Consider the following 12,501-nt stretch of genomic DNA (forward strand, 5'->3'; position numbering starts at 1 on the left):
TTTTTTTACATATATACAGAAAAATGTGAAGGGCACTTCAGGCTCCACTGAAGAGCAATAAAATACTTAATACAGAAAATGGAAAATGTAGAACTTCTTAGAAACCTGAAACTGAATATCAGGTATTAAAATAACAACCTTTTTGTCCATCCAAGGCCACAGTAGAGTAGAAGTAGTCAAGACAACATGCACTATGACAATAATATGTTAGGGCCCATACTGTCATACTGTTCCTTCTCCTTGTGATGTTATTTGGTAATACAGGAAGTGCTCCACTGTGTTTTTAAACTGGACACACACCTTCAGTAGAATAATTTGGGTAACTTCAGCTCTAGAATTGCCTACTGAACTAAAGGTAAAAGGTAGCTGTTAACTTGAAAACTACACCTTCATGGCATCACAAAGTGGAACACAACTCCAGGTATGTTTAGTGTAAATGTTCTGCAGTGAACCTTTAATGGTCTCATATAACACTATTTTCTGATCTATGTTATAATGTTCCTTTATCATCACAAACATACCTGGAGTTGTGTTTTGTGTCATTCACACAAACCCTGCAAATTTATGCTAAGTTCTTCTCTCAAACTGAAAACACTCTGGTCCACCTTGTGATGTCATGTGGTAATACAGGAAGTGCCCCACTGTGTGTCAGTTTTGCGTAATATAGGAGCTTTAAAGCATAAAAATACAGCACAAATAAGTATAGACACCACAAAGTTCTTATGTCTGTTCTAATGTTATATATCAGATAAAAATACTTCCGAGAACTTTACTACAAATTACCCAGGGAACAGAAAGTTATTAGAAACAATTTCTTCATTAAAACTAGTTTAGCTGAAGCTCCAAACTGCACGCCTACACATGACCTTTTCTTATAAGTTTTCTGTCAAGCGAGATAAGTTCCAGAAATAACGCGATTACGGACGCCTGGGGTAAAAATAAGACGCCGCATCTCCATGTTTACTTGTTAATAATTGCCATGGTTACTTGGAGGACGAGGGCTTTAAACAGGGATGCCATGATTCACTGTGCCCCAGATACAGTGTCCTGGAAGGGGAGGGAGAGGAGCGGGGAGAAGGGGGGAGCTGGCCAAGGTGCTGACGGGAGTTTTAAGAATAGCCGGTAATAGTTTGAACCAACTCCAGCCAACGGTGACCTCTTTTGTGAAGCAGTGGACACAATGTATTCTCTCTGCCTCAGCTAGAATTATGGCTGGATGACAAAAAAGAAATTAATCACAATTTGTTTTCTCTCAAATTCATCAATCATAATCCTGAAGCAATTTTATACTATTAAAAATGGCTTTCAATGTTTTGTTTTTGTTTGTTTTTTCCATCAACAGAACAAGCCTTGTAATCAGTGCTATTCAACAAAAAAATAGGTCAAATTTATTCCTTCATAATCTGAACTCTGTCCCGAACCACACGCTGTTACTGACTGCTTTACTGGATTGGCTGTGGAGCTTTCAGTTAAAATGACCCGGGTGTATCACTGACAATTAGACATAACAGAGATTTAACAGAATCTCAATCACGATTATTATACTTGCATATCTCAAATAGGGATGGGCATGATTAGTCAATTAATCGATAATTGATCATTAAGAATTTCGTCGATTACGTTCATTTTTAATCGACAAACCGAATGTAGGTTGCTGTGCGTAGCGTAGGGTGACCAAATGTCTGTTTTTTTTTCCCCAGACATGTCCGTTTTCCACGTCCTGTCCTGGCCGTCGCTCTCTGTGCACTCAGAAAGGGCGAGCAGACACAAACAGTCGGCCAGCCTGCAACATGCCGAAACGCAAATGTGCATTTAACGATGACTTGTACAAGAAATTCCCCCGACAAGTGGGAGGCCATGTGCACAGTGTACAAAGCAGGCACATGTTCTGTCTTGGTGAGCTTTGAGGTCCCTGGCACCGCCACTGGACACCGAAAAACAATAAAAAGCTTTGCCAGGTAAGAGGAGCTCAATGTCGATGACGAGTCCCCACCTCCCACCCCCTGTAGGTGTCCTGGTTTTGACAAACGCAAATATGGTCACACTAACCTGTATTCCACTGAGTCATGTCCTTTAGTCCGACAGAAGTTGACCGCATCAGCACATGAGAGCTGTTTATTTCTTCGCTTAGTTTATCAAAATTAGCCATGCGGTTTTAAGTTTTGTTTCTGTGAGAGTTGCGCAAAACTGCTTTAAACACCTTATAATGTCAAACGGGCTGATGTGGCTCTGCAGTGGTTACGGTTTATATGTCGTAAAGATGAGTTTATTTATGCAGATTAGTAGTACAGATAGTAATAATAATGATGATAATTTTAATATAAAAACGTTAATGATTAATCGAAAATCGATCATTAATTCTCCCGACAATCGATTAAGAAAACTTAATCGAATGCCCATCCCTAATCTCAAAATTGGATTCGCAGTATTTTCTGATCTATGTTATGCTATTTTCTCATCCAAAACAGACCTGGAGTTGTGTTTTGTTTCATTCACACATATTTAACACACAAACTCTGTCATGTCATGTCATACAGGAAATGCTCCACTGTGTTTTTAAACTCCTTACACCTTCACTAGGATCATTTGGATAATTTCAGCCCTGGAATTGCTACTGAACTAAAGATAAAATATAGTTGTTGACTTGAAACCTACCACATCACAAGAAAAGGAGCACTTTGAGCTTCGGGGGTGTAGACAGACTCTTAATAATAAAGGGTTATTCAAACATTTGTGAATGAAATAAAACACAACTCTGGATATGTGTTTGAAGAGGTGCTTAAAGCTCACAAGAATCAATTTTGTGTAATATAGACCCTATGAAGGTCCTAGATTACACAAAATAGATACAATTGTTTGACCAAATTGAGCTTTTACCCATGTTAGAGCATTGTTACCTCCTTCAAATCTGTCTATATCTCCAAAGTTCAAAATCTGTTTCACCTTGATATCATAAAGCTGTAGTTTTCAATTTAACGACTATACTTTTTTACCTTTTGCTCAGTACAGATTGGCAATTCGAGGGCTGAAATGTAATGAGGAAACAACATTACAACTCAGATCCTTTTGCACAGAGATAGAAAATGGTCTATACACTGCAACATTATGCTAGTATTAAAACAGGGCAAGATGGATATGACATTAAATGGTTCAATCCACCGACATGCATCTCTATAATAAGATCGCATTCAGACTCCATTCTAAGACAACTTGCAAAGACGTAACAGGGCTAACCACTCTGCCGCCCCGCCTCCCATCTGCGCGGCATCCTTTACAAAACAGGTGAGTCAGTTCCCGGTGCCACGTCGACACATTACATCCTCTTAAATGCCAAGGCAGGTCTAAACAGCAAATCCAATGACCTCTGCTCTAACATGCACTTCCATTTAACAAGATGGTCCAAAGCCAACCACACTATTACATTATGGTATTACATTATGGTAGGAGAAAACCACTTAACCTTCTATTGTATTGTAGAGCTAGGTATAGCAGCATACACAATGATAATACAACATAAAGCAATGAAGACAATAGCCAATTTGTATTTCTGATAGCGCCTGATGAAATTGGCTTGATGGCTGGTTGGTGATTCAGTCCCCTCTATTGCTTTGTTTCAGACGGTATCACAATATTCTATAGTCCAATCATATTTAATACAGATGGGAGTAGCTAAAATGAATGTTATTAAAATGCATTCTGCTTAAAGGTGCACTATGGGACTTTTCTGATAGCCTGATTCATCAGCCAGTTTCACTTTGTAGAAACCGTTTGACCTTGCAGCATTAGAATTCCTTCACTCGACATTCGGTGGGTACTTTTTTTTATTTAACCAACTGCTGCTATTTGGTTGTGACGTATGTAATGCGTCACTAACAGAGCTAACTGGTATATTAAGCTTTTCCCAAATCCCGTAGGAAGAAGGGCAATAACGTCTGTCCCTTTTTAAAATTCACCAAACATTCTCTTTGTTCTGGCTTTAATCCTCGATCTAGGGAATCATTGCCAACAAAGAATGTATTGCTTCCTGGTGTCCAAACTCGCACTTCCGGGGTTCTTGCAAACTGTCTAGTGTATTCCGATTCCTGACCTAGTCGCTGGAGAGAAATGAAACTGAGCGGAGGCACTAGGTGGGGCCAGCCTGGCTACTTTTCTGGTGGGGATTTTGCGAATTCCTACTGTTAAAGTGTTGTTGCTTGGACTGGAATGCTTCTAGGTATGACATTAAACTTGACTATATATATTGCATTATGTATCCATTGGGATTTACTGACATCGTGTCCTTGGGCCGAATGCATAATTTGTGAAATTTTATATGTGGTACAATTGAATTATGAATGAATAATGTCATGAAATTTAAATATCTAATACAACCTAATGTAGTTTACATTGTAACTATTGTGACATATTTGTAAGATATCTGATGTTATTGTCTTAAACAAGTAACAAGTACGATAACCTATCTGGAGAGTAGTCACCTACCTTTCTCCATGGAGATTTTTTTCTGTGTTTAGAGCATAGATTGTATAAAGAAGTGAACTAAAGGAGTGTGACGTCGCCCGTAGCCTTCAGTTCCAGTTAAATTAAGCTCACAAGGTCAGCAGTTATAGGAGTGAATTTGGAGCCAAGTACCATATTAGGAATAGGACTTTATTCTATGGATAAATAGTGAATAAAAACACCAGAATCACATAGAGCAGGTTAATATGAACTTTTAAGACCAAAACAAGGCTCACCGCAACCATTTCAGAGAGACATGACCATTTTCAAGCTATGTTTATATGATGACGGTCTGAATAGAAGACGCAAAAGTTGTGTTGTGTCTTCACTTTTTATTCAACGTTTAGACAAGCATTTTCAAGAGGAAATCTGCGTGCATACGGTGATGCAAAAACATGTGGATTCGATTGGATATGCATGCCAGAACGGCTAGGTGGTGACGTTAGGTGGTGATGTACATGATGTAAATACGTACGCGACGTGAGCAGATCTGACCAGAATTTTGCGGCTTGGGCAGTGTAGACGGAAATGCTACGGTGGAGAGTATTCAACTTTTCCACTCTGGAGGGTGGTTTCAGATTTTTGTGTTTTTAAGCCCCAAAAACGCCATCACCGTCTAAACAAAAGGCACTTCCGATAAAATATTTTGTCGTTTTTACCTGCAAGCGTAAACAAGCTTTCAGTGTAAAATAAATTGGAGCCAGAATCAATGGCGCCGGAAGTGTCTCCATGCTCACGGCGGCTACCCTACGGTTCAATGGTATACTTAAACAAATCTTTCTCCACGGTGACTCTAACCAGGGCAAGTTACAGGTCAGATCTGTGGAGAGGCTAACCCACTTTTTTTTGCAATACAAAACCCTTGCAACTGAATAACTGCAAGATTGATCACCTATTAAATAAGGCAGAACAACAACATTTCCAAGGAGAAAGGCAAGTGGCGTACCCTCCTCCAGAAAAGTTACACATTGCACCTTTAAAACGATGTATACATTTAAAAGGAAGACACTGATTTGACCTAATATAATCCCCAAATTCCCACCATTCATGTCGCCTCCAAACATAAGCAGCCGAGCAGGTGCAGCGAGTCTTTTCCAAATAACCCCACTGTAGCCAGCCACTTCTTCGCAAATGAAGAGGGCGATCTAAGGACATTAAGCGAACCAAAGCGCGCCGGGACTTTTCATCCGTAACCTCTCGTGTGTGCACCTGTGTCAACAACATCTCTACAAAAGACCGCCTTCAAAAGCGTATAAACACCGTGGAGTGACTCGCTGCGTGCGTAAAAATCAACTATCAAAGAAGCGCGGCGCGTAAAGAAAGAGGGAAAATGTCGAAAAAGACGCAAACTTACATCGATGGTTGCGTCGCTTCCCCTTGTACATGGTCATTATGTACGGGTCCAGCTTTGCGCTCGGTCCGGTCTGGTTTGGCGCGGTGGAGAGGAGACGAAGGAGGCGCAGCGAGGACTGGAGCAGCAGCGGTGCACGGAGGAGAGAGGATTGAGAGTTTGTGAATGGGCTCAAATGAGGCTTTACGCGGAGAAGACGAGCCTCTGCTAAAGGAGCGAGGAGCGTACCAAGTGTGGTCCAGCAAAGGGGGAGGTAGGTTACTCAACTCTTGGTTTATAACATAACACAGATACTAGAAATTGAAAAAGTAAGCGACGTTTTAGCATTTTACATGTTAATACTTGTGAAGAGAGTTTGGTTAGACGTTACTGTGTTGATTAAGGAGCAACAAAAAGTTACGCAAGATTTATAGACTCGTCCTGTAATAGCCGTAGTTTCATGTATTTTATTTGACCTATTCTATGCTAGCGTGTTTTTTAGGCTAAAACTGCAAAAAAAAAAAAACATAACAAAAAAAATATGAAAATGCCATTCTCCATAAATATTATACAAATGAGGGGAGAAAAAAAAACAACATAAAAATTGACACTATTTTATTTGACCCATTCTATGCTAGCATGTTTTTAGACTAAAACTGCAAAAGAGTTAAATTGCAAACACAGATAAATAAAAAAATAAATATTGAGCAAAAAATAAATAAATATGAAAAATGCCATTCTCCATAAATATTATACATAGATAAATTTCAAAATATATAGGTAAAACTAAATATGGAGAGTGAAACTTTTTTTTTTTTTTTTTTTTAATCACATTAAAACAATTTCGGAATTTGGGAAACATTGCTGTAAATTGCAAGCCTCCAAGATGATTTTTAAACAGCTGTTTTTACAAATTAACTTTTAACGATGATATTTTATATTATACAGCACCCTCGCCATATGGCCAATCTCCAAAGCCCTGATGGTCAATAGTTGGAGAAAAATATGCAAAAAACTAGCTTTAATAGACTAATAATTCCAACAGCTATATGTATTAAACTAAAGGGTGAAACTCTTTAGAAATGGCTTACCCTAGCATTGACATTAGCGCTCCTGAAGGCTGTTTGCGGAGTGTGCATTCCATCTTCATCACTATAAGCAATTTCTCTTAAATAATTGCTTTTCCCCGCGAGCCTCTTTATGGCTTGCATAATGCCCACATTATAGCTTTACCAGTGCATGTATTAATATGATGAATGTGCTCCATAATATAATCAGAGGAACAGTTTGGCTATTAAGAGATTATGATGGAATGGGTGTCGCCTCTACAGAGCATGCAAATGGGAGATTTAGCATTTTGGCCTTTATCTCATGTTTACTGCTACTGTATACAGCACTCGGGGGGATTTGTGAGGGTCCTTGCATGACCTGTTGGCATTCTCTGTGCACTTTAAAAAGTTTGTCCATTCCACATTATATTAGAATTAGAACTCAAATCTATTTAATTATAGCAATAAGCTGCACAATAATAATAACTATTGTGCTGCTTTTTGAGTTGGATCATCTTGGAATGACCGTAGACTGCAAAAAGTACAAGCTAGCTAAGTTAAGAAAGGTTGCTTGATTTAAGACTGTTTTATCTTGATTTGAGTGAACAAATCAAATTGACAAATAAAATGGTCTACCAGTGGAACAAGACTTTTTGTAGTTAAAATAAGAATACATCTTATTACACTGAAGATAAGAAAAACAACTCTCTGCACTTAAAAGGAGAAACAAAATCTTAAACTGCTTGACACACTTATTCTATTGTAAGATCATTTTACTTGTCAAGTCGAATCTACTCAAAGTAAAAAAAAAATAATAATAATAAAAAATCATGTAGGTACTTACCTACTAGATATAACTTTTTGTTGAGGTCACCCATCCAGCCAAATGAAACTCATCGAGGCTGCTGGTATAAGAATAGGACAGAATAAAAATGTATCTACGTTCCTCCCCTCACCTATGGTCATGGGCTCTGGGTAATGCCCGAAAGGACAAGATCACGGATACAAGAGAAAAGAGTTTCCTCCGCAGAGTGGCTGGCCGCTCCCTTAGAGATAGGGTGAGGAGCTCAGTCACACGGGAGGAGCTCGGAGTAGAGCCGCTGCTCCTCCACATCGAGAGGAGCAGCTGAGGTGGCTCGGGCATCTGTTCCGGATGCCTCCTGGACGCCTCCCAGGAGAGGTGTTCTGGGCATGTCCCACCTGGAGGGACTATGTCTTGGCTGGCCTGGGAACACCTCAGGATCCCCCTGGAGGAGCTGGGGGAAGTGTGTGTGGAGAGGGAAGTCTGGGAGACCCTGCTCAGACTGCTGCCCCCGTGACCCAGCCCCGGATAAGGGGAAGAAAATGGATGGATGGATGGATGGATGGAGGAATTTATTTTCGGGCAAAATAAAACCACCAGGATCATGTAAAATGGGTTAATATGTACATTTTAAGATCAAAATGACGAGGCTCACTGCAGCAGTAACAGAACTGTGACAATTTTTTATGTACAGTCAATTGGTGCCAGACTCGATGGAGCTGGTAGCACTCCCACACACACTTCCTATTTGGAATGTGGCGGCTAGAATGTTAGCTATGTCGATTTATATATATATATATATATATATATATATATATATATATATATATATATATATATATATATATATATATATATATATATATATATATATATATATATATATATATATATACAGTCTATTTTACTGACTAGGGTGATTATGTAGTAAAAAAAAAAAAAAAAAAAAAACTAATGAAAATATGGCTATCTATTCATTGAACAAAGATGAGTACAAAATAAAGGTATATAACTTACATTAGTTAGATTGGATTAGATTAGATTAGATTAATTACCACAAATGAAGCACTAACAGTACTAATTGCTACTCTACATTTAACACTTTAGCTAGGGTTGCTCCTCATACACCCTCTTGTGTAATGGCTCCACCAAACTCTTTTTCTCCTTACAAAAACACCAGATCAAGGTCACGTTCTGTTAAAGTATCAAATCGCCCACTGACGCACCAATATCTCCCCCTAAATTGATTTTTTTATGTTGACTATTTCACAATCTTTTTGGATGAATCACTGGTAACAAACACAATATGCCTTCATGTTCTGAACAAAATATTTTCTTAGAACTCTCTTAGGATACTGTTGCCTGGCAAATCCACCACAATATCTCATTTTACACGTGTGAAACAAAGGAGCGCATTAGTCATCATGTTTTAATACGACAGACCAGATGTGTGTCTCTGATTGGCTAATCCGTCTGTCAATCACGCCCACTCAACACGTCTATGGAAGATCATTTGTTTCATTAGATTTTGTATTCAAACGCAGCTGAATTTCTCACTTTGAATTTTTTAAACTCAAACATGTGTGAATTATTTTTCTTCTTAATTTCAGTTGCTGAAATTTTAAGTGTACATTTTCAAAGTGTTTAAAATTCAGTATAAAAAAATCACCATGTTAATATTCAGTGCATATATTTTCTAGCCCTCAAAGTCAGTGTAAAGTGTAAAATTCACAGTGAAAAAATTCACAGGAAGGATCCAAATTGATGCGATCTAACTTAGTAACAAACAGGAAATTGTGCAGCGAAGTGATCTGATTGGTCAGAACTAGCCTCATCCAAAATTCATCTCTTTGATTTGTTAAGTGTAAACCCCACCCACAGATGAGAACGACCAATAGGAAACGGCCTCTGTCCTCCTCACTCGCACATGATTGATTTATTATGACGCTTAGATCTTTGCTGCGAAATTTTTCACTGCAAATTTTGACTATTGAATTTTAAACATATCGAAAAAGTACACTTACAATTTCAACAAATAAAATTCAGAATCAAAATAATTCAAGCGTCTTTTTTCAGAGTTGAAGAAGTTCAAAGTGGAAAATTCATCAGTATTTAAAATTCAAAATCTAATGGAACAAATTGTCTTCCATACACGTATTCGTAACGTATTGAAGAAGTGTCTATTCTGGACTGCAAAGGATACTGAACACCACAGGCAGATAATTATTTTTGATTTTGCACTTTTGTTCATTACCGGTGTTAACATTATTTAAAGTACATATACATGCATTCTTACAGCGCGCAGGCTTACCTCTCCAAAGATCCGATCAGTCATGTGGCCGGGTTGCGTCACCTGCTCATCTCCATGGACAAATAAAAGTTTCATGGCATACCGAGGAACATTTTAGGCAAAGCAATAAGTTAGTTTCTTAAAAACCTTTGATACCAGAAACAGGTTTAATGACTTCCTGTTCAAAGACCCAGAAATGGTTCTCTACTCCGCCGCTCCAAGGCGGCATTTCATCTTAGCAAGCAGCAAATTTTAATTTACAGTGTTTTAATTGCGAAAAATAGCTTTGTGGCATATGTGTATGACCTGGAGTCTACTTTTATCAGGCAATACAGAAGGTACATAGATGTAGGAGGGGATAGGTGATAATTGCAAACAGACATTTTCTCAGCGATCAAGCCTCAAATGCACAATTACTCAAACATGCGTGCATCAAAATACAACTCTGAACAAGCTATAGGGAAAAACATTTAAAGCCATAGTATGTATGTAACATTTTTGCTCAAAAATAGACAAAAATAAAAGCATGTTTTTTACATATTCTGTAAAATTGTTAAATAAAAACACCAAGATCATGTAGAGTGGGTTATTACAAACATTTTAAGACCAAAATGACAAGGCTCACAGCAGCAGTTGCACAGACAGGGGTGACTATTTTTTAACATAAAATCAATTGGAAACAGAGTTGGTGGAGCCGGAAATGTCCCCATGAACACTTCCTATTTGAAACGCGGAGGCTAGCGAGTTAGCTATGTCTATTTCTATGTACAGTCTATGCTTTGGCTATAATATTCCACAGTATGGCATAAAACAGATCTGTCTCCATGGAGAATGTTCTGAAGTGCAGCTTTTCACTTTTATTTCCAAAGATGCATGCAGTTGACTTTTCACCTCCAGAAAGTGACATATTATTAGGGTATCATTCAGAATTTGGTACATAGGCCACGATACGATACATACCTCGATACATAGACCACAATACTATACATATCTCAGTACATAGGCCACGATATGATATATACCTCAATACATAGGCCATGATACTTATCTCAGTACATAGGCCATGATACAATACACATCTCAATACATAGACCACGATACGATACATACCTTGATATATAGACCACAATATGATACATATCTCAATACATAGGCCACCATACGATACATATCTCGACACATAGGCCATGATATGATACATATCTCGATGCAGTACACTTTTGATTCGATACGATATATTTTAAATCAATTCGATACGGTTCAATAAAAAATGATGGTCTTTGTTAAACCACTTCTTGTGCCAAGTTCATTTGAAACACAAACATTTTAATCATCAAAACAGTGAAAATGCCAAATGTGTTGCATAAACAAGTTTTCTTCCTCTAAACAAACAACAAAACTGTAGTGCTGTAGCAAAATAATTTAGTAAAATATACTAAAAAATACTCTTGGTGATATATCGATACAGCAGTCCCCGATATCGCTACTGTATCAGCACATTAAACAATATGATATATACATACTATCACTTTAAATGATGAAAATATCCATATTCACGTTGCATTTCAGTTACCAGTGACTTTCTACTATCCATATCTTTCCTATTGTTCATATATTCTTTCAAAATCCCTCCTTGCATTTTCTCAAGGTGACACTTACTATGAAGAGGCTGATACGACTGGTTGTATTTAAAGCAGGTGGACGAGCCCCTTACCGTGTGGCCTGATTATTACCCGACCACCGCTGCAGCCTTGTCATCCAAAATCATAACGGTACACCTCCTCTCTCCTCGGGCACATTACAATAAGAAGCATCTCATCTGACTTGCAAAAAAGGGGTCTGTGTTGCTACGGAGACAAGAAAAAGGGAGCAAGCTAGGTGCCGGTTTTGGTTCATTAAATATTATTGCTTTTTCATTTTTATTAGAGCCTCTGCAACTTACGATGGGTCCCATTAGTGTGAATATTATGAATTTGGATATTTTTTAAAAATTCACAAAAGATAAAATATAAGAATGGATTATGCATGCACTTTGAAGATTGCTGTTTTTTTTAGTTTGATCCAAAATTGGCCCTTTGTCATTTAGAGAACAACAACAAAAAAAAAAAAGGTTTAAAAAAAATGTTTACAAAGAACATGGGAAAGCAAATGTTTCAAAGTGCAATAGAGACACCTGCTGGACATTCTGTGGTATTACAAGAAGTGGACTATTCACAGCATATAGCATTAAACTGTCTATTTTTGTTGTCATTGTATTTATTAATTAGCACCCAAGAATTAAAGCAAAAGTCACTCTTAAAAGGTGCATTGTGTAACTTTTCTGGTGGAGGGCCCGTCAAAAGCTTTTCTCCATGGAGATATAATTGTTGCTTTGGGTGGAATGTTTCACAGTATAGCATTAAACCTTTGTATCATTATAGAGACCAAACTAGACCAAGTTACAGGTCAGATCTGTGGAGAGGCGACACCGCTCACAGTCAGAATGCATGTTTTTCTAGGTATTTTTGAACTATATGAATGAATGTAAGGTAGA

At 38.0% G+C, this 12,501-nt stretch overlaps 1 protein-coding gene across 2 annotated transcripts in view; it reads right to left on the bottom strand.

Moving 5' to 3' along the window:
- LOC110165532 (RNA-binding Raly-like protein) overlaps window positions 1-12,501 on the bottom strand; it is a 207,526-nt gene that overhangs the window by 115,428 nt on the left and 79,597 nt on the right. The window contains exon 1 of one of the 2 annotated variants that reach the window (XM_055150956.1): window positions 5,852-6,006. The exons of the other annotated variant lie outside the window; for it this stretch is intronic. Coding sequence (XP_055006931.1) covers window positions 5,852-5,888 — 37 coding nt within the window. The 5' untranslated portion in view covers window positions 5,889-6,006. Of the gene's footprint in view, window positions 1-5,851; window positions 6,007-12,501 lie in introns of those variants that run through there. 2 annotated transcript variants of the gene reach the window in all.

Source organism: Boleophthalmus pectinirostris, unplaced genomic scaffold (genome assembly GCF_026225935.1).
Source record: "Boleophthalmus pectinirostris isolate CB_2022bp ecotype Guang Dong unplaced genomic scaffold, ASM2622593v1 HiC_scaffold_15, whole genome shotgun sequence".
NCBI classification, from domain to species: Eukaryota; Metazoa; Chordata; class Actinopteri; order Gobiiformes; family Gobiidae; genus Boleophthalmus; species Boleophthalmus pectinirostris.